The 22,511-nt window shown below is 50.2% G+C and overlaps 2 protein-coding genes across 3 annotated transcripts in view; both read right to left on the minus strand.

Annotated features, from left to right (window-relative positions):
* Positions 1 to 4,040: 4,040 nt before the first annotated feature.
* Positions 4,041 to 11,810, minus strand: COMMD6 (COMM domain containing 6). The gene is made up of 7 exons (XM_061563882.1): positions 11,696 to 11,810; positions 9,476 to 9,534; positions 7,468 to 7,533; positions 6,803 to 6,882; positions 6,074 to 6,239; positions 5,436 to 5,588; positions 4,041 to 4,485 (listed from the first exon to the last, which is right to left on the minus strand). The coding sequence occupies exons 1-7, from the start codon at positions 11,793 to 11,795 to the stop codon at positions 4,435 to 4,437; spliced, it is 675 nt and encodes a 224-aa protein (XP_061419866.1). The 5' UTR covers positions 11,796 to 11,810; the 3' UTR covers positions 4,041 to 4,434.
* Positions 11,811 to 18,459: 6,649 nt separating this feature from the next.
* The window catches only part of CD99 (CD99 molecule (Xg blood group)), a 29,767-nt gene continuing 25,715 nt past the window's right edge, over positions 18,460 to 22,511 (minus strand). The window contains exons 9-12 of one of the 2 annotated variants that reach the window (XM_061563877.1): positions 22,072 to 22,101; positions 21,714 to 21,836; positions 21,066 to 21,113; positions 18,460 to 19,108 (exon numbers count right to left, since the gene is read on the minus strand). In XM_061563877.1, coding sequence (XP_061419861.1) covers positions 18,945 to 19,108; positions 21,066 to 21,113; positions 21,714 to 21,836; positions 22,072 to 22,101 — 365 coding nt within the window. In that variant the 3' untranslated portion in view covers positions 18,460 to 18,944. The remainder of the gene's footprint in view (positions 19,109 to 21,065; positions 21,114 to 21,713; positions 21,837 to 22,071; positions 22,102 to 22,511) is intronic. The other variant, XM_061563878.1, reaches the window with a different exon arrangement.

A 22,511-nucleotide genomic window follows, 5' to 3' on the forward strand; every position in this document is an offset into this window, starting at 1 on the left:
CACGCAGACTTCAAATATACAACAGGCATCACCAGTCCGGGATCGAACCCACGAACTCCTGCGTAGCAGGCGATGGAGATCACTCCTCGTCGCCACCACGTCACCTCTTTTACGCTTTTCGATTTAATCACGGGTGGCTGAGATCTGTATTTGAACTCGGCATGTACCAGTTCATCGCTCTGACCTCTGAACGCACGCGAGATGCGCAGAGGTCACGCCTCTGTGTTGTGAGTGACAACTTCTCAACTGGCTCCGTTCGCTGTTTGTTGTTTAATTTGGCCGGGAAGGGGCCGTGTCCCAGCTTGCCGAGGTCTCTCTGCGTCGCTCCCTGCCGGTCCGCGCTGGGCGGGGAGTGCCTTAGTCTGGCTGCATGAGCCGCAGGCATTGCTGCTGCTCACAATGAGAGATGTCAACCCCCCGACCCGGTGTCGTGCAGAGGCAGACTGCTGAGTTGTTGGTGAGTGGGTGGGAGGTTATGGCCGGGTAAAGGTGAGAGGCTGGTCAGTGAGTAGGTGATCCGGAGGTTAGGCAGTGGGGTTGTGCGTGAAGAGGCCGGAGTCTGGTGAGTGAAACTGGTGAGTTGGTGTGGGCAGGTTGGCGAGTAAGTGAGTAGGTGGTTGAGTGGAGGTTTGGATCGATTCGTGTGGGGTGCGTCAGTCGGGGAGAAGGGTCGTGAGTGCGTGAGATATCGGCCAGTTATTATGTGGGTGTGCGGGACGGGGCAGGCGATTTGATGAATGGTGAGTGGAGTAGTAGGTGGGTTAGAGTGTGGATAGGTTGGTGAGTGGAGGTGTCAGTAGGTGGTTGAGTGGGTGTGGTTAGTGAGTAATTGGGTGGGTGGGAAGAAACTGGTGAGTGGGTAGATGTTTGATGCAGTGAATAGGCCAATGAGTGGGGTTGTGGGTAGATTAGTGAGTGGGGTTGTGGGTAGATTAGTGAGTGGGGTTGTGGGTAGATTAGTGAGTGGGGTTGTGGGTAGATTAGCGAGAGGGTGTGGAGGCAGGGTGGGGTAGGCTGGTGAGTGGGTGAGTGGAGGAAGGTTGGTTTATTAGTAGTAAATCAGGTGAGTGAGTGGGGGTGTGCGGAGGTCGGTGAGAAAGAATGAATAGGTGTGTGAACGGGGTAAGATCGGTGAGTGGGTGTACGTATGTTAAACTTCTTTCGCACCGTACGTAGCCATTCGTGCTCATCGGTGGTGCGGGGAAGGACAAGTAGGTAGGTTGGTCAGTGCGTCGGTGATTGGGTGTTTGTGGGAGCATAGTTGGGTGTGGGCGAGTAGATGTGGAGTAGGTGGAATGGCTGGTGGGGTGGAAGTTAATTCAGCATAAGCAGGTGTGGTTATGGGTGGATTTTCAGTGGGAGTCGGTGTGTATTTGTGGGGGAGGACAGTGGGAGGGTGAAGGTGGTGAGTGTCACTCGATGAGTGTGGCTGATGAAATGTTGAGTGGGTGTGGTTGGGTCGTGATTGGAGAGCTGGAGTATGTGGCTGTTGTTGGGAGAATCGTGAGTGAGGGGGGGGCAAGTGTGGATGATGCATTGACAAGACATTGGGTATGAGCCAGGAGGTGACAATCTGTCACAGGTGGGCATATTTGAGTGAGCTGGTGAGTGGTTGGTGAGCAGTAGGGTCAGTGTGGGTGAGCGATGTCGCGCGCACGATGCACACACGCCACGCTCACCGCCCCCCACCCACAAGGCCGAGCTTTCTGTTTTTAGCCTCACCCATCGCTCACCCGTGCCAAGTCACGTGCCTGGCAATTACACTGCAAATGTCAAACGCGGCCGAAGCTCCGCTGCAGTTTAATTAAAACGAGGCCAGAAAGAGGAAGAGCGCATGAAAAATAGTTTTGACGATATGAAAGTGAGAATAGGCGTTAACCCTTTCTGGCATTACAACAGGTGTTAAGGTGGTCAAACGCCGAATAGAAAACTTTCGAAATTAATCGAGCACTGAATTAACCACACGCGGTGCCTTGTGGTGAGCATGCAAAGGAAACATGCTCTTAATTCTAGATTTGAAGCTTTCGTGACTGCAAGGATTCATATTCTTAGGTTGTTTTCGGTAAAGTCACATAGGTAAAATTTTTAAATTAATAAAAGTAAAATAAAAATAAAATAATATAATAAATTAAGAAAATACTATAATAATATAATAAAATAACATGCTCTGACAATATACGCGTTGTCTTTTAAACTGCAGCCAGAAGGCTGTATCCTGGTGTAGGCCAATCAGTTTCAAAGACAATGCCGAAATGTTATCGGAGCATGAATGTTTGCATGTTCACCACTTGTACGCGTGGTTAATGCAGACGTGATTCCTTGCAAAAAAGGTTTCTATTCGGTGTTTGAACATCTTTACACCTCCTGTTTTGTTGCCAGAGAGGGTAAACACCCATTCTTACTTTTCATATTTTGCTACTGGCCATAAAAAGGTCCCATGATAGTGTTGACGATCTTAACGAGACCGTGAAGGACACGGGTGTCTGTGCTCGTGTGTCCGTGGGAATGGCTGTGAGAGAGGTAGGCGCGATATCGGGGAGGGGGAAGGTCTTCATTCAGCAGTGGATTGATCATGGCTGCAGCTGATAGTGATGGTGACATGTGATCTGAGAAGACGAAAAAACCCGTTAGAAATGTGCAAAACAGCCCAATAAAAAAAGACCTGCCTCTAATTTGGGATATCTACCGAGAGCCAAGTTGTATAAAATGGCAAGTGCTGTCGAGATGTAATGCACAAGTGGAAAAGTAGGAATATGGCCAAACCTCAACCCGACCGTTTCCCTCCCACATCAAATAAAAATGTATGGTTAAATAACCCCTCCATGTCCTGCTTAGCGGTGGGAGGCCCTCATCCAGCAGTGGAATGACAACAAAGGTTGTTCCTGCAACACGGACATGTTTGCCATCATCTTCCATGGCAAATCCACTGCTGGATGAAGCCCTCCCAAAAGCTACCTCTCGCAGTCACGTGGGTGAAGTAATTAACGCACCTCCAATTAGCACGGTTGGCTACGTGCGGTGCGAAAGAAGTTTGACGGACGCACATTCAGCCCGGGGGCCCTTCAAACGAACTCATTTCTCAGTGACGAGAGCGACGTCTCGTGGCGGGATCTGGTAATGTAGAGAGTCTTTGTCAATTTGATCCGTTAGATTATCCGAGTGAAGTGTCGGTTCAATGACAATTGAGGCGGGTCCGACAACCGTACCGATGCTTGCGAGTAAACGGAATCGCTTATTTGTGGACGTGGCTGCAATCAGCTGCGAGCAGGCTAGCAAGGGGTTTACTTTGCAATGGAATTTGGCACGTGTCCTTATCTGTTTGCACACCAGTGCAACAATCCCCGTTCACCCATGTTGATGTTTCTCGAAGTTAATGTTTTTTTTAAAGTGACTTGCTCGAGCCAACTTTCAGAACGGGGAACACAGTACGTTTGGTTTAATGTCGATTTATGTTTGTAAACTTTTTTTGTAATATTTTTATTTCTACAATGGGGTTGTTTTGTTTGCTTTTGTATGGATTGCAGTTTTGTTTCGTTGGTGCATTTTTTTTGTTTTTTGCGTTATTGCTCATGTCAATTTGGTGACCCATGTCACGCTTGCAAATGAGAATATCTTGGGCACCCAGTGCCCACCTGGTTAAACAAGTGCACGTTCAACATATGCCGGTTTCAATGAAAAATGCAGGGATTTGTTCCAATATAAACATCACCTTCAAATCTTGATATTCTTGTAAATTAAATGGTGTTAATAGGGTGTTCACATTCAAAATCTGTACATTTCATTGAAGCTCTACACAATTTTTCCATAAAAGTGTCAATGTACTTTCCACCTTCAATGTTAAAAGCAAGTGATACATTTACATTTGTAATACTTTATTACTTCAAAAATGCTCTATTTACAAGCAGTAACATGTATGCATCTACACATTGGAGTTTCAATTGGAAAAAAAAATCTCATGTGGTGGCCAGGTGGCAAAAGAGGTCAGAGGCACGGAGCTGATAAATCCTGGGTTGAAATCAAGGTCACACACCCATCAGTACTGTGGTGAAGAAACTTCTTTATGGGATTCCACACGTTAATTTAAGTGTTTACAAACATCTGTAATTAATGTTGGGGACCGACGACGACTGTGTAGGTGTTAGCGGTTGTGTTGTAAGGCGCTAGATGAGTCCATACAAGATCAGGTAGAGCTGTCCAGTATATATTCTAGCTGTACCGCGTGTTTTTCAACACAGTCCGAGGTTTCGATTCACGTACAAACCCGTTAAGCACATCAGGTTGGGAGCTATCAACAACTGTTCAATTAAATCGGGCAGTGCAGGTGTGTGTGGTCAGAAAGTGGGAAATTCTCAAATAATTAACATTCTCCCAGCTTCGTCGCGGGAATCTACAATGGAACTTCTCCTGCGGGAAGGTGAGCGGCAAACCGAGGTGTCACGCCGTGTCCATCGCAGATGACATTTCCTTCAGCTGCCGGGAAAAGTTCTGCAAAAAAAACGTCGGCGGTGCAGATTAAGATACATCTCGACATTTATTGGTGGCAGGGTAGTGCCGTGGTAACGTTTGTTGCATCACAGCAGCAAGAAGGGCCTGGGTTGGATTCCACACTCTGCGTGGGTTTCCCACCCATCGCTAAAATCAATTTGCGATCACACAGCAATAAAGAGGAATGCACAGGACCACGCCGATGCCTAGGCTGGGAGACTTTTAGGTCGAGGTCAGAGCCTCAAAATATATTTTTTTGATAAAGAGACCAAACATGTATGAACACTGACAATCTGTAAATATACATTACAGGTTTCCCTCGCTCTATGCGGGTTCGGTTTGTGCGATTTCGCGCTGTATATGCGGCTAACCTATATCTCCCCAATTCGCTACACAATGTGATTTGAATTCACTCTACACGTGGCGATGCGGTCGGACGTGGGACAGCATTGTGTGTGTACTGTGTGTGTGTACTGTGTGTGTGTACTGTGTGTGTGTACTGTGTGTGTGTACTGTGTGCGTACTTTCTGTACTACTCGGCAGGCAGCCGTCTTCTCGTGCGGTTTCGCTTTGTGCGCACTTTTCACGGAGCGCATCGACTACTGCTGCCGCACAGAGCGAGGGAAACCTGTATGCCGTACATCCTCGGGAGAGCAATCAGGTCAACACTGACGAGTCCCAGGGCCTGCTTGAGGGGGAAGCTGGCATACTCTGGGTGGTGGTGATTGGTGGGATGACCCATCACCACGTGGGGCAGTGTTCTTCACTAACTTTCAGAGGTGGGAGGCTACATTTGCCGATAAGGCATCAGTGTGAGGGCCGCCACACCCGCCTGAAAGGGGTTGTTTTCACTTTGTGCATTGTCAGGGGCCGCAGTAAAGGCCACCAGGGGGCCGCCAGTGGCCCGCGGGCCTTGCAATAAAGAAAACCGACGTGGGATGACACCTCACCTGGAACTGAGCGAGGTTCATCTCGAAGACTCGAGTGCTCGTACGTCCCGACTTCTCGGCCAGCGCGAGGCACAGCGTGACGAACGGAGCATTCAACGCACGGCAGCGGTCGGAGCTCACGCTGATGCCGACTTTCCAGCGCACGTCCAACAGCTGCACCCGTAAGCAGAGACGAATATAAACCGTATAACCTCTGACCGCTGGGCCAACTGCTTGTTAGCGAGCACTCATTAAGGCGAGCACGGTGCATGGGGGCAGTGGTGTGGCCAGCAACCATGCCAGCTGAATTGTGTCTCTCCAGTGACGATGTTTGCACACCGCACCAGGCACTCATTTACAGCCTGGTGAACGTAGGCGAGGCCAATTACACGTACACAAACGCGCAGACGAATATAATTTGTTTACTCTTATAGCCTCTGGGATATATGTTGAACTTCTTTCGCACCGTACGTAGACGACCGTGCTAAACAGAAGTGCGATAGAGTTGATGGTGATGATTCGATACATTTTTTTACTATTGTGGTGAATGTTGCACCTCTGGTGGCTTGCGTTGGTGTGCATAACCCACACAACAGCCAGGGCGAAACACCACGCGCCACCAAACACAACATTCGCTGCCCACATTGGGTAGGACGTACCCTGGCGGCAGAGGGCAGAGAGACCGGCCACTGGGTGGGCGGTACCGGTCCTGCGTTGTCCCACACGTGCTTGATGACCTTCAGTGCTGGCCGGGTCCAGTCCGAACTAGCGCCGGCCAAATCCAATGCCAGCTGCTCGCCCGACGTGCCCGCCTGTGTGGCCACCCTGCAACGTGGGCGGGCGAAAAAGGTCAAGGAGCAGCCCTGCAATTATTCATGCTCCTAATCCACATTTTGCCAAGTCTCTGGTTTACGACGATCCACATTTACGATGTTAACACGATGCCACCACGAGGCACAGATATTTGATTTTACGACGCACCTTCCGCCACTACTCCGAACACATTTGAACAGAGTCGGCCTGGTTTCTTTCCGATGTGTGGAGCTTTTATTATTCTCAACTGTTTTTTGTAGATTTGTACCTATTAAACTTCGTTAAATAACGCTGTTTCTACTGAATGAGAATATATGGTCTGATATATGACAACCCGATTTACGACAAGGTTTCCAGGAACGCATTGTAACGTAGTAAAAGCAGAGACCGCCTGTACTTCTATTTTGGCAACACTGAGCGGGAGAAAGTCAAAACTAATCCAGGGCGAGAAGGCAGGACACGAGAGTCAACTGTGAAGTTTGGCTCTCGCTCGATGGCCATGTCGAGAATGGTGTCATGAGCACTATGGGATCGTGACACAAGGTAATAAACATGTTTGCTGTGGCCAAGCTCACCTGAAGATTCCTGTGAGCAGTGAGACCACCTCCTGCACCGACTGCTCGCCTATGCCCTCCACACCACAGCTGATCAGCCGCTGCAATAACATTACCACGATGACACAACCACATCACCGCCATCACCAATGCCACCACCAAAACGTCACCATGGCAATGACACTACCACGATGACAACACCATACTGACATCGCCATATGGGCAACACAACATCGATGCCGCCACATCGACACCATCAAAGCCGTCAGCCTCCCCACAGTCCAAAAAGCGACGCGGTTTCCAATTAAAACACGTTCCTTCGGAGTGGACAGGTAGGAACTTGGTTGGACAGCGCATTCGTGCGATCCGTGTCACGTGGCGCAAGCTGCGTGGGGCAGCGCATCACGTGGTGCTGAGCCCGCCCGAAGCGCTCTATGAAATACAAATCGAGGGCGTGGCTATGCACGACAGACAGACAAATAATCCCTGGTGGGCAGTGTGGAACTGTTGTTCCTACCTGTATAATTTCTATTCAAATAAGAGATGTTTATTCAATTTGAAAATGTTTTGTGAATCTACAATGGATGGATCAAAATGTATGTATGGCTACTACCTCTTGGCTTGAGCCACACACACACACACCGCGTCGGCAAGTTCACCCACTGGAGATGTGAAGCAAACCTCACCTCGTACATGGCACCCGTGTCCACTGCCAGGCTCTCTCCTCGCACGTAGGCCAGCACCACACAGCTCTGCACGCAGGGTTAAAAGGTAATTACGGCCAATACAGTTGATCCCATCATACTCCGCCATCGCTTCTTTCCTGTTGTAAGATCCGGTAGCTCTTACATTGCCACCTCCAAGGCCAGCCATAATAATCAATCATCACTATCTAGATGTAGGCCTTCTTGTTAGATAGCCGACACATCATGCAAGGATGTTTTCCTGTATCATCGCCACATCTGGATTGAAGGCTTCCTTTAGGTCTCACAAACTACTCAAGACCTCAAACACCTCTCACCAGCTTAAAAACACCACTCACCACACGACCGTAGAAACCTCCCGAGACACTGCTCGCCACCATCAAGACTGGCCACTGAAGGCACACCACCTCCTAGACTCTCTCACATTACTCGCCCACCTCAAGACATTAACATAAAGCCACCGACTCCTTCAACAGACCAACTCTTTTCCCAAACGATTCAAAAATGTAACTGCCAGAATCCACACCCATTGACGCGACCACATCACCCCAACGCTCCGATCCCCCCCACTAATTCTCAATCCCATTCTAAGATGAACTTCAAGTTCGGCACGCACCATCTTCGAGGTCCTCCATGAATTAACTCACTTCTGCCAACCTCTGCACTGATCTCGCTCTGCTCCCATTCACGCATTCTCCTACCTCTCATCTCACCACAGCACTCACTCTCCACTCCAGAAACCACGCTTTCTATGGAAGCCCCTAGTACTGGTAGGAACCACCTGGTTCCACCAGCCCACAGGGAATTATTGTGTCTGTCCGTCGTGCATCCAAAAATGGGAGGGGTAAGGCTGGGTGGAGAGGGGAGGGTGGGGAGGGGGTAGAGAGGGGAGGGTGGGGAGGGTGGGGATGGGCTGGTTGGGGAGGGGAGGGTGGGGAGGGGCTGAGTGGGAAGGGTGGGGAGGGGCTGGGTGGGGAGGGGAGGGTGGGGAGGGTAGGGAGGGGCTGGTCACCCCGTGGTGCCCTTATAAAACTCAACGTTTAACCTACTCACGCCGGCTTGTGCCAGCCCTCACAGTCGGCCATATTTGCGGAGTACACCACGCCGCCGTTGACCCTGGCCATTGACCAAGCAACCCAACGTTCCTACCAGCTCCCTCCGCAGGAATGTGTTTAACCTTCGCTCAGTGTGCATCATTCTATTATCCTCCTGTAGTCGGAAACTTCCTTCCCAATCAACATTTAGTATTGAAAAATCAGACATACTTTACTTATTTATATTTAGTGACTTGCTTCCCTTTTTATCCGTTGCACTTCGAAAGTTTTTTTGTATCGTTGTAACTTCATGGCCCGCCCCTACTGCACATCTGTGAAAAAGAGCTTCATAGCTCATCAGATTCCTCCTGCAGCCTAAATAAAGATTGCGATTCTGAACCGTGCTGTCACCATGAATATGATCACGATATACAAAGTCACGAGAAGTGGTCGCTACGCAAATCTAAATTAACATTGCATTGTAACCCACCTCATCAAACACTCTCACCCATCTCACCACAACACACTCACCACCACGTGGACACAATATTACTCACCATCTCACCACAACACACTCACCACAGCACACTCACCATCTCACCACAACATTACTCACCATCTCACCACAACATCACTCACCACCTCACCACAACATCACTCACCATCTCACCACAACATCACTCACCACCTCACCACAACACACTCACCACCTCACCATAACATCACTCATCATCTCACCACAACATCACTCACCACCTCACCACAACATCACTCACCACCTCACCACAACATCACTCACCATCTCACCACAACACACTCACCATCTCACCACATCACTCACCATCTCACCACAACATCACTCACCACCTCACCACAACATTACTCACCATCTCACCACAACATCACTCACCATTTCACCACAACATTACTCACCATCTCACCACAACATCACTCACCATCTCGGCGAAAAGGTCAGACGGAACGCTGCCAGCCCGCTTCACTGCAGCGCATGGGCCTGCAGGGGGGGCACCAGACGAGGAGGTCAATCATGAGCGAGCTCATCCCCTTGATCCCCTCTCCTCATCCCCTCGATCTCCCGGTGTTTCTGATCCCCCAGCGTAGGTGCACCTTATCCCCCTCATCCCCTTAACTTCCCGGTCCCCCGTGACCCCCTTCACGCCCCCGCCCCCCCCTCTCAACCACTATCTCTTATCATATCCCATAACTCTCACCTTATCCTTTAACCCACACCATCCTTCCAATCCCCTCGCCCGCTTATATTACCCTTAAACCACTCAACAATACCCCATAACACTCCCAGTACCCAGACCTCATTTTACCGTATCCATAAACCTGTACACACCAAAACCATCTCCCCACTTTTGTTCCCTAATCCTCTTTACATTAAACCCCCCAAACCTTATACCGTAACCCTAAACCACTCACCCCCCATCCCTTAACCCCAGGGGAGCAGAGGGATCAGGAAATCAGGATTCTGTCTAAGAGGATCAGGGGGTGACAGCGGGGCTTGAGGGGCACCGCAGGCCAAAGGGGATAGGAGGAATAGGGGGCTCAGGATGTACACCCCGCTTAGGGGATCAGACGGATGTGGATGAAACAGGGGTCCCACCTACTCCGGGCGGATCAAGGGGATAAGATCAGACCCAGAGGGAACTGTGGTTACGACGAAAGCAGCTTTGTTCACACTGCGACGGCCATTCACTTCAAATGGCATTACAATTTGATCAGCAGATATCAGGGACACGAGGAAATAAAGGGGATGAAGGGGATACATGAGATAACGGGAGATGTGGGGAGTTGGGGGAGATAACTGGGATGATGAAACCACGGGGATGAGAGGGATGAGTGGCCAGGGGATTAAGGAGGGTGAGCGGCAGAGGAGATGGATGGGGATGTGGGGGATGAGAGAGACGAGGGGATGAGAGGGTGAAGGGATTATGAGATCGGGTGATCAAGGGGGTCACAGGGGTACCGGGAAGTGAAGGGAAAGAGGGGGGGGGGGTAAGGGGGACCTACGCCGGGGGGGTCAGAAACACGAGGGGATGAGGAGAGGGGATCAAGGGGATGAGGGAGACCAAGGGGATAAGGAGAGGGGACCAAGGGGATGAGGGAGATCAAGGGGATGAGGGTGACCAAGGGAATGAGGGGATCAAGGGGATGAGGAGAGGGGATCAAGGGGATGAGGGAGATCAAGGGGATGAGGAGAGGGGACCAAGAGGATGAGGGGATCAAGGGGATGAGGAGAGGGGATCAAGGGGATGAGGGAGATCAAGGGGATGAGGGTGACCAAGGGAATGAGGGGATCAAGGGGATGAGGAGAGGGGATCAAGGGGATGAGGGAGATCAAGGGGATGAGGAGAGGGGACCAAGGGGATGAGGGAGATCAAGGGGATGAGGGTGACCAAGGGAATGAGGGGATCAAGGGGATGAGGAGAGGGGATCAAGGGGATGAGGGAGATCAAGGGGATGAGGAGAGGGGACCAAGAGGATGAGGGGATCAAGGGGATGAGGAGAGGGGATCAAGGGGATGAGGGAGACCACGGGGATGAGGAGAGGAGACCAAGGGGATGAGGGAGATCAAGGGGATGAGGGTGACCAAGGGAATGAGGGGATCAAGGGGATGAGGAGAGGGGATCAAGGGGATGAGGGAGATCAAGGGGATGAGGAGAGGGGACCAAGAGGATGAGGGGATCAAGGGGATGAGGAGAGGGGATCAAGGGGATGAGGGAGATCAAGGGGATGAGGAGAGGGGACCAAGAGGATGAGGGGATCAAGGGGATGAGGAGAGGAGATCAAGGGGATGAGGGAGACCAAGGGAATGAGGGGATCAAGGGGATGAGGAGAGGGGACCAAGAGGATGAGGGGATCAAGGGGATGAGGAGAGGGGATCAAGGGGATGAGGAGAGGGGACCAAGAGGATGAGGGGATCAAGGGGATGAGGAGAGGGGATCAAGGGGATGAGGGAGATCAAGGGGATGAGGAGAGGGGACCAAGAGGATGAGGGGATCAAGGGGATGAGGAGAGGAGATCAAGGGGATGAGGGAGACCAAGGGAATGAGGGGATCAAGGGGATGAGGAGAGGGGACCAAGGGGATCAAGGGGATGATGAGAGGGGATGAGGGAGTTCAAGGGGATCAAGGGGATGAGGGCCTCACCTCTGGGCAGGCCTCGGGCCCCGAGCAGCGGCGCCATGGTGACGGGCACGTGACCCGGAAGTGGGTGGTGGAGCGCGCATTTGTAATTCCCACTTCGCATTGGCGCGTGGCCACGTGACCGCCGTGGTCAATGGCGGCGCTCGTATCCTTAAGCGTGCTACCAAATGCGATTGCTTTTATTCAATATCTGAAGTGGAATTCGTTTTGATTGGTTCATTGTCCTTGTGAATGTAAGTCGCTAAGTGCTATTTAGTGGCTATTTGAAGTGCTGTATGAATTTAAATCGTTAAATTGTTCTCATCATGTTCGGGAAGTTACTTGACGTGCGTATTGCGTCATTACGTTAGGGGCTGTCCATAAATGACGTCACGCACCAAGGGAGGGGGGGTCAGACATTTGTGACGACGGGGGGGGGGGGGAGAAATGTGACGTCACATCAAAATGCGCAACTTTAAATGAATATAGACAACACGTTCTACTTAATTAAATAGACTTTTTAATAAATGTTTTCTCCTACAACATCAGAGTGCAGCGCCATATTAAATACGCACTACAATGACAATAGTTTTAAGCGATTTGAAGCATGTTTTATTTTTTTTTGGGGGGGTGCAGAGCTTTGTGACGTCATATTTGAAGGGGGGGGTCTGACTTTTTGTGACGCCGCGTGACTAGGGGGGGGGGCTCAAAAATCGCGTGACGTCATTTATGGACGGCCCCTTACAGCGTGCAATATTGTATTGTAGACGTCATCGTATTGTACGACGACATCGTCAGTGTATTGCATTAAGTTATCGCATTGTACGTCGGTGTATTATGACGTCATTGTATTGTACGTCGGTGCATTGCATGACGTCATCGTATTGCAAACGTCAATGTATTTCACGTGTCATGCATTTCGATGGCACGACGCTATCGTCATGCATGACGTCATCGTAAGGCACGTCGGGGTATTGCATGACGTCATCGTATTGCACGCCATTATTTAATGACGTCATTGTATTAATAAGTATTTGGTGACGTCACTGTTGCACGACGTCATTGTCTCATAACGTGGCTGATGATGTCTGGCTGCCGACGTTCTTGACGTCACACCGGTGCGCGGCATTTGAACAACAACAAAAAGCCACGCATTTTTCGCATTAACGACTGTACAGCCAATTAGTAAGGTTTGTCACGTAAACAAAACGTGTCAATTCGTAGCTCGTGCAGCACATGATGGGATGTTGGAGCGTAAAGCCACAACTTTAACCATTATATTGGTTGCAAAAGCCTACACGTTAAACTGGACCAACGTTACTGGGTGACCAGATGGTATTGTCTTGGCAAAGCGTGCTCCGTATGATGAACTTTTTTCGCACCGTACGTTGCCAAACGTGCTGCTAATCGCAGGTGACTCACGTTTGTGGGGGGGGGGGCTTGGAGATGGGAGGGTAGCATGGCAGGCTGTGGGGTCATGTGGGGGTATTGGTTACCATAAATGCAAATCCCATATAAATGGTCTTTATTCTGTGGGAAGTAATGCGAATGGTCATTCCCAAAACGAGACGGGACTTCATTTTTTACAATTTTATTTTATTTATTCAGGAAAGCAGCACCGACGTATGGGTCGTGCATTGGATGTTTAGCCAATTTTATTTCTTACATCGCATGGAAAGCCAGTAGACAGAGCACAAAAAACCCCACCAGGCAGCATGCAACAGCTCTCCTTGAGAGTGCTCCACTGTTAAATCTAAATTGAAAACTAATTTCTTTAGAAATGGTTTTAGTTGGTTTGCTGTCCTTCCCCCGCACATCCGATTAGCACGTACGGTGCGAAAGAAGTTCAACATGCATGGAATACCGAAACGTGTTGAACTTATTTTGCGCCGTACGTATCCAACCGTGCTAATAATAAGATGGTTGACCGAAGGAGCAAACCTTGAAAGAATGCCGTCAGCTACTGCGGGATCTGGCAGATGCAAGGATGGTGATGTGTGGTGGCATCAATGCCATTGACCGTGACCTCTTGATCTCGACTGCTTGATTAAAACATGCAGGCGCAAGCTCAAGGTCATCGTACCACGAGACCTCGCCAAAGAGGACACTTGGTGCTACCCCTAGGGCCCAGGCCAGTTAGCCCCAACACAAACCATGCCTCGAATGCAAATTCCCTCTGTTTATGGAAAATGTTACAAAACACACGGACACGCACATCGGTGATACAGATCCAACAGATCTTTATTTGACCTACTTTCATTAACTGGAGTGCGATCATCACGTAAATGGCCAAGGCATACAGATTTAAAAAATACAACACAACTCATTAAACAATAGATGTCGGTACCACCAGACCAATGGCCGTTAGATTGTCCCCGTTGATAAATCTACGTTAAAGTTTACGTCGTGGTCTCAATTATTGTAGCCGGTTGCATGAAACGACTAAGGTGAACATTTCCTCGACTTTAATGGCAAACGGAGGAACATTTTCACGTAAATCGCTAAAAGTTCAAATTATCTGGAATGCTCCTGTGATATTACATCTCAGAAGCTAGGCGAGGTTTCAACTTGTAACGCACTGCACAACATTCGCTCGCTCTCGTGGAGAAAACCACTCGGAGGTGCGGGAAACCGCAAATGGGAAAGGCAGCGAGACATTGACCTGGCACCAAGTCCCTCTCCAAGCTCTGCGGTCCTCTATAAATTAAGGTGTTATCGGCCAATAACGGAGTGATTAGGAGATCGATGGAACAGGCGGAATTCCACACGTTGCTGCTTTCTCGTTGCAAGCCAGGATAGGGCACCTCAAATACACCCACAGGAAGGGTTGTTTCACACGTGTGATCCACCATCTCCCACGACTTCCAGTATTGGATACCACCGCCTGGCTTAAGACGAGCAAGTGCTGGGATGGGAGACTGCCTGGCAATATTTTACCGAGTGATGTAGACTTGGCCTGCGAAAAAGCCAGCAGATGGCAAAAGAGCAATCAGTTTCTGTGATCTATTTGCGGGCTTTGAGGGTTACCTCTTTGCATGGGTGGTGCGTTTTCTCCGGGTTTCTCCAACACAAAGCCAAAAAACACGGATGGAATTGGCGAAACATCCCAATGTAGCAGGTTCCTTTCTGAAAAAAAAGCCTTTGGACTCGACAAGGCTTTCTCATAGGTAAATAAAATTATTAAAAAACGTCATGCAACGGACCACAGGTCTCAACCTCACTCGCTTTTCTGCGATAACACTTTTGACTTCATTTAAAATAACAATGAGACAATGCGTCATTGTCCACGCAGTATTGCTCTTAGATAATCATCCGTTGCTAAATAAAAGTTTAAAACTAACCGTTCAAACGTGTGACCCCCAACCCACAATTCGAGGACGTCTTTGAGCATGCAGTTGTACAGCCCTTCATCACTACGCTGCTGCTGGGTGATAAAGGGGATTTTTACTCGGGGGAAAAACTTCTGATCTCTGCTCGTCTTCGAAGATCTGACGAGAATGGCCATGTTTTTCGGATGATTTGGTCATAGGTTTGAAGATCTGTAACCACTTTTTTTTTCTAACTTTCATTCTGTATTCTAACACAACCCACAAAAACTGACGGCAACTGCCCTAGCCCAAGAGGATCTCAGGTCAATGGGCTTCACATATGCAGACAGCGGAGTGTTTCCAAGCTGCAAAGGTTATAACTGCCAATCAATAACTTCATATATTACAAACAGCTTTGCTGATGCATAACAAAATTCGAAGTGCGGCATTAATATTCATGCAATTTATGGAAGTGTTTTTATTGACTGGCTATGGTCACCAGTTCAACTCTTTCACGTATGTGTGTTTTGTCAACTCCAGTCCTTGCTATGGGTTGCCACCGGTCCTGGTTTTCCCATAATAGTCCTGCTTGCTCGGGAAGCCGTTTGCAAGTCTTCCCGGGACATCAATGAAACGTCCCAGCATTCAATAATACACCATCTTCTTGGTTCTTTCGGTAAAGTCACGTAGAAGGGAAGTAATAAAATACAAATAAAACATTACTTCCCTTCTACGTGACTTTACCGAAAGAACCAAGAAGATGAATCCCTGCAGTCACGAAAGCTTTAAATCGAAATAATACACCAGTCAAGACTACACCTGGTATGGAGATATTCCAATTCTTCCCATGATATATCCCCGGTTTTATTATACGATGATCCTCGTAACCGCGCCCTCAAACCCCACCCATTGTACAGTGTTTCGTGTGCGCTGCACACGAATACAAATGAAGGTGCATACGGTAAAAAAAAATGGCTGTCGGTTCACGTGGTGGACAGCAGAGGGCAGTAGTAACGAAATCCATTGTACTTTGCTCGAGGTCTGTTACTTCCGCTGAGCGGCTTGAGGTATCACCAAATAATCTCGTGAGAGCCCAACGAGGTGAGGGGTGGGGCCCTCATCCAGGAGTGGATTGACACAAAGGGCTGCAATGAAAGGAACACGGAACGGAAACTGGACACTGATGGGCATCCGTGAGGACTGGAGTTGAGTAACAATGGATCTTGTGAACCAGATGGGACTAATTTCATGGGCTGCAGTTTTTTCTTCTTCCTACAAATTGGAATATGACACCGCACATGACTCAATTGGGAACATACATTGCAAATCGTTGCAAAAAGACAGACCCAGGCCACTCTTTGAACAACAGACTTCGTCCTGGTCTCTCAATATTCTCACTCGGTTCAACAATACAAAACTTGGGACGCTTGTTCGGCCCATCCATCATTGTAATGCGAATCAACGCCGTATTCTCAAATTCTCGCCGAGGCAAAGTTTTTCAGCCTACTGTGAAAGGACGTGAATCGATATGCTGGCTCAACTCGCCACACGGGGAGGGCATGGATAACAGACAAAAGGCGAACAAGCAGAGCACACCACCGGTGAAGGGTCAACTTTCCACACAGAGAAACCGTTACGCGTTCAAATCGCCCGGTTGTATGCGAACAGTCAGATACATTTGAAGGGAAAAAAATGGGAAGTTGATATTTAACTTGTTTTTCTTTCAGCCGATTTGCTTTAAACAACATGAAACGTCACGGAGAAGGCAGGCTCTCTCCCCTACCGATTCCCCGTTGTTGACATGGCTCCGGCCTCGGGAGCACGAGGTCACACGCGTGGAGTTTTTGGACGCACACGCTTAACCATTACAAGCCAACTCTCGGTTCGCTGCGATAATGGGTGGGGTAGGCAGTTGGGGGGTGTTGTTGGTGGCCTAGATAAAATGAAAACATGGGTAAAGCAAAGCGTGTCACCCAAGGCGATAATTTACTTGCGTAGAACGCAGGTGAACATGCAAGAACACGTCGCCCCACGTTTGTATTGCTTCTTAAAATCGGTTTACCCGCCGACGTGATTGGTGGTCACATGCGCAATCAACCGCCTGACCCCCAACGGGTGAACAGCGGTCGACAATTAATCCAGCGCGCGATTAAAGATACTTTTATTCACTTGTTTGCGAGAACGGGGTAATCTGCGCCGCCGGATAAACTGCCCGAGGATAACCGCGAGTTGGCTGTACTGTGTACGCAAGGCGGCGGACGATCGCTCCAAAGCGGCTCCACACTCGATAGCAAAGAGTTACGCAGGCAAATCGCTGTCCAAATCGCGCAACTAACAAAACGCCCTCGGATGCTTCGTCGAAAGCTGAGCGAGTAGTTGCACAAAGTCTCAAGTAAACGGCGTGTTCAGGATGGTACCGAACGATGTCGGTCCAGAAATTTGCGGCGCGACGGAATGCACCGCTCCAAATCGCCGAGCAGACCGTCGCTTGGAAGTCCACGTCCGTCGTCTCTGTTGAGCAGCAACCAGTCGCTCAAATTTTCCACAACTGGTTGCAGCGACGTTCACGCGTAAAGCGATCGCTCTGGGGTAGACGCGGCCGTGGGTGCCAAACGCCAGGGGCTAAGTCGGATGCGGCCGGGCTCGCAAACTCAGCTGAGCGAGACGCTAAGAGCACAAAATTCCGTACATGGAGCCCAACGGTTTTGGCAAATCGCTCGCTCAATATGAAGCGACGTTTCTTTGACCTCTTTTTTTTCACCTCTTAAATTTTTTCAAGAAAAACTAAAGTCGTGCCGATAAAAAAATTAAGGGCTTTCACTATTCACGTTTGAAAACTAAAAAAATGCAGTTTGTAAAACACGACACTGATAAGAAAATTCTGTCCGCGGAAAATAACGCGTCATCACGCGGCAAGTTCTGGCAGGAAGAAGGGCAGTGTCTGGGTAAATTGGGGCGCAAAAGAAATAGCAAAGCACGAGTATCCCCCCCGCCCGTCCTGACCCTAACCCCTCTACCCCCCCTTTGTCCCTCTCTTAACAGTAACACCTAAAAGTCCTGCAATTTTAAAATCAAAGTCGAACCCGTCGTCTGTCAGGCGCCCCCTCACAGTGCAACCTAATGTGACACAAGAACAACGAAAAGCAATCAGTTTTAAAACCAACGGGCGGGCAAGTTCCGCGACGTACCATCCCCGGGTGGTACCACGACGTCCGACGTCGGCACGACGTCCGACGTCGGCACGACGTCCGACGTCGGCACGACGTCCGACGTCGGCACGACGTCCGACGTCGGCACGACGTCCGACGTCGGCACGACGTCCGACGTCGGCACGACGTCCGACGTCGGCACGACGTCCGACGTCGGCACGACGTCCGACGTCGGCACGACGTCCGACGTCGGCACGACGTCCGACGTCGGCACGACGTCCGACGTCGGCACGACGTCCGACGTCGGCACGACGTCCGACGTCGGCACGACGTCCGACGTCGGCACGACGTCCGACGTCGGCACGACGTCCGACGTCGGCACGACGTCCGACGTCGGCACGACGTCCGACGTCGGCACGACGTCCGACGTCGGCACGACGTCCGACGTCGGCACGACGTCCGACGTCGGCACGACGTCCGACGTCGGCACGACGTCCGACGTCGGCACGACGTCCGACGTCTCGCTCCACGCGCTGGGGAGCTTCTTCGGGAAAACGAACTTTAAGGTGCGCCACAGCGCATGGATAGGAAACGTCGGGACAGCACGACGACTAACAACCAGCCCGAGTAACACATTTGAGAATGATACAGCAACAACCGCAAAAAAAACATATGCACAAGCAACTTCCGTCCATTCATTTCGTTTCCTGGCAAACTTTTTCGTGGTGCCAATTTTCACAGAGCCTTGAGCGGTGGTGGCGGCGACGGCAAAGGAGGCTGGTTGGTTTGGTTTTGCCGGGCGGTTGAAACGTGTCCTTACACCTTCTCCTCGTCGACATAACCATCGTGTAGGGGCGATCCAGGCTGTTGTTGCTGCTGCTGCTGTTGCTGCTGCTGCTGCTGCGTGCCGCCTCCGGAGAAAAACCGGGACGCCTGGCTGAGCAGAGCGCTGAAAACTATGGGGCAGATAATGTTCATAACTGAAATGTCCAAAACAATGACACCGCAATGGCGGGACAACGCAAAAGGAGAAATGGAAATAAATGTTGTTCGAGGAAAAAGGGAAGGAATAGCAGAAGTGGAGAAACAGTCAATGGAAGGCCGAGGTGGCAATGAGCGACGTGAAGACAAACGTGGAAATGTTTTATGAACGAGAGACAAAGGTGTTAATATCATCATCATCATCATGCACTGCAGACGCAAGCGGTTAAGAAGGCCGTCAGTCGCATAAGCAAACTGCTCGCGAAGTGGCAATGAGCCGCCTGCCGACTATCCCGTGGAGGTCTCCGGTTGTGGGAGTGAGCAACCGAGTTGCTTGCAACTGAACTGCCCAGGTGTGGAGGGGCCGCATGAATGCACCTGGGCCGAAACACAAAGCAGGGCCCCCTCTTAACACCTCGCCCCCGTGGCGAGATGTTAACTATTTCCCCTGGTATACAGGAGGTCGTGGGTTCGATCTCCACCCTGATGCCTGTATATTTGGAGTTTGCATGTTCTCCCCCGTGGCCGCGTGGGTTTTTCTCCGGGTCCTCCCGATTCTTCCCTCCACATTTAAAATCAACGTCACACGTTTCGAGTATTTGGCTGCTATAAATTTGCACACAATGAGCCATTTTGTTGAGCTGTCATTTGTGGCCAGGTCGCTAAATAGCTCAGTGGGGCATTACCTGGTCAAATAAAAAATAGTTTAGTTCTTAGTTTTCTTTCACGCTCACAGCTTTGCCCCGGATAAACAAGCCTGTGGTGCCAGGCAAGGTCGTTTTGTTTCACAAGGGCACCTCTTGCCAAATCCGATACCCGACCCTGCCAGGCAGTGGCCGTGAGAGAGAGAGAACACAGAAAAATAGAAAAAAGCTGAGAAAACTCAAGTTGCCGCGTAGTTGGAACAGATCCTACAAACTATGCAACCTCACAGTCAAATAGCGCAATCATCCTAACAGTATATATATACATGGTGCTTCAAAAAAATGTAAACACTTCTGAGAATTTGCAAAAATACAATAAATGTGCCTCCGGGCTCTGGAGACGATTCCAGGTACGCAATAACAATTATGGCGAACAAATGGAGACTGACTTTTTGAAGCTATTAACATACAGTTGTTATCATGTTATTGTATTATCCATTCTTTTTCCATTAAAAACGATAGTCCCATGTCAGTGTTAACATTTTTTTTAAGCACTCTGTACATGTCACATACAGCCCGACTGTGTATCCGCTGCTGGATGAGGGGCCTGCCCGGCACACCGTGCAGGTCCACGGCAGTTAATGGGCCGTAATTCCAACGCGCTGGTTGAAGGCGGGGGGATGCGGGGACGTTGGGAGCATAGACGTGCAGTGTAACAACGCATGCACACAGCAGCAAACCTGTCGTGAGACACAGTTGGTGGTCGCCCATCCAAACGCTATCCAGGCTCAACCTTTGCTTAGCTTCCAATATCCAAGAGGGCGGGAAATGGGGTGCAGCCTTTTGGTATCTGTGGCGCGACTGCTGCCGATTTGCCACAAACCGGTGATACCCATTTTACCGACCCTGCAAGGGCTGTATATTTGGAGCTTGCATGTCTCTCTCCCCGTGGTCGCGTGGATTTTTCTCCGGGTCTTCCGGTTTTTCATTCCACATTTAGACTCGGCATGCGTTCAGATTATTTAGCTGCGATAAATCTCTACACGATAAGCCACTTCACCATTGAGCTATCATTTGTGACAGCCAGGTCGCTTCTGATAAAGAGCTACATAGCCCAGTGGTGCCTTACCTGGTAAAATAAAAAGTTTAGTTTAGTTTAGCGACTGGGCGACCCCGACCGGGCATATTGCCGATATCGGTGACACACACAGAGGGCGGAGGAGGCCGTCTTGTTTAGCCGCGTGCACGCAGCGTGGCAGGGTTCGATAAAGGGAAGCGGCGAATGGTGCAGGGCGGAAGCGAGGCAACTTACGTTGAGGATCTTCACCCCGCTGCCCGTCAGGTTGACCCTCGCCGTCGTCTGCGCAGGAACACGAGGAGGCCGGGGTTAGCAAAGAATTACCGTCGTCATCATCGTCTTCGTCGTTATAGGTGCGTGGTGAGCGGTGGCGTGTATCGATAGGAGCTATGCACTTTTAAATCTAGAATAAAAATTAATTTCTTCAAAAGTGCTTTTGGTGTTTAGTTTGTTGTCCTTCCCCCCGCACCTCCGAATAGCGCAGTTGGCTACGTACGGTGCGAAACGAGTTCAACACACATAGATATGGGGAGCGGTGGAGCAACGGTTGGTGCGCTGCGCTTACGAGCGCGACGACCGGAGTTCGATTCCCGCTCATCATGGCCAATACTGGTGACAAATATCTGAAACGGTCCCGGGCCTCCCTTATGTCGACTCAGCTTTAAATGAGTACCTAGTGCAGTATGTAAACATCGCGACTAGGGAGACAAAGGCAGCCAGGCGTGGTGCTGGCCACCGACACCCTCGTGTGCTGTGCCGGCCTTCAAAGGTGCTCGCCAACAGCACTTGCCCCAACAGTCTGTTAAGGCTATACAGGGGTTCTTTGTCTTTGTATAAATAGGAGTGCCGGTGGTGGTGAGTAGAGGTGAGGGGGGTTGTCACCGGGGGCCTTGAAGCACAGCTTTTTCTTCTGGTACGCCACAAAACTGGAGCCGCCCGCTAGGATCGCGGCCGCCAGCGCTCCCAGAATCCCCGCGACCGTCCCAGGAACCGCAGCATCTGCGTCTAACAGACACCGGCCACCCCGTCGCCAACATCACCGCCCCGTCGCCAACATCACCGCCCCATCGCCACCCCGTGACGAACATCCCCACCCCATCATCATCATCCCATTATGAACATCGCCACCTCACCACCTACGTCACACCACCCCATCAACATTATCTCCATCCCGCCATGAACGTCACCACCCCGTCACTAACATGAGGTTAAGATGTAAAAACATAAAACTGCGACCTACCCGGTCCGGTTGTAGGAGACGGGATGTTGCCTGGAGAGAGTTGATTGAAGGGGGAGAGAGAACACAACAATTATTTTACGTTTTTACATTTAAACAAAATATCCACGTATAAAATAGTTTTTTATTTATTCAAATGTTATTCCGACTGCACGATTGGCGTCGTCACGAGACGATAATTCCATTCAGGGAAGGAGACATCACAGAACTACTTCTGAGATCTCTTCAAGTGACCTCTCTTGCCCTACGGCGCTAGGAGGTGCTGCAATTTGGTACACGCCCACACGAGATTGGGCAAACGTTACCGTTCGTGCCCAAGGTCCGCTTGGCGAACGTCGTTATAAAATGACCGTTACACCCAACGCAGTAACGCTGCAGGGGGTGCGGGCGGTTAATCGGTCGGGGCAGATAAGTGACGGTCGCCGTAGACGATGTCGTACGTA

The sequence above is a fragment of the Lethenteron reissneri genome, chromosome 32 (genome assembly GCF_015708825.2).
Source record: "Lethenteron reissneri isolate LAM-NWPU_2019-01 chromosome 32, ASM1570882v1, whole genome shotgun sequence".
Lineage (NCBI taxonomy): Eukaryota > Metazoa > Chordata > Hyperoartia > Petromyzontiformes > Petromyzontidae > Lethenteron > Lethenteron reissneri.

What these genes read in the sequence shown, in the direction of transcription:
- COMMD6 (XM_061563882.1), bottom strand. Translation starts at nt 11,795, where the DNA reads ATGCGAAGTGGGAATTACAAATGCGCGCTCCACCACCCACTTCCGGGT. An exon ending in CTCTGCCCTCTGCCGCCAGG is followed by an intron (nt 5,589 to 6,073) that starts GTACGTCCTACC and finishes TTACGGGTGCAG; the next exon opens with CTGTTGGACGTGCGCTGGAA. An exon ending in TGAACCTCGCTCAGTTCCAG is followed by an intron (nt 4,486 to 5,435) that starts GTGAGGTGTCAT and finishes TTTTTTTTGCAG; the next exon opens with AACTTTTCCCGGCAGCTGAA.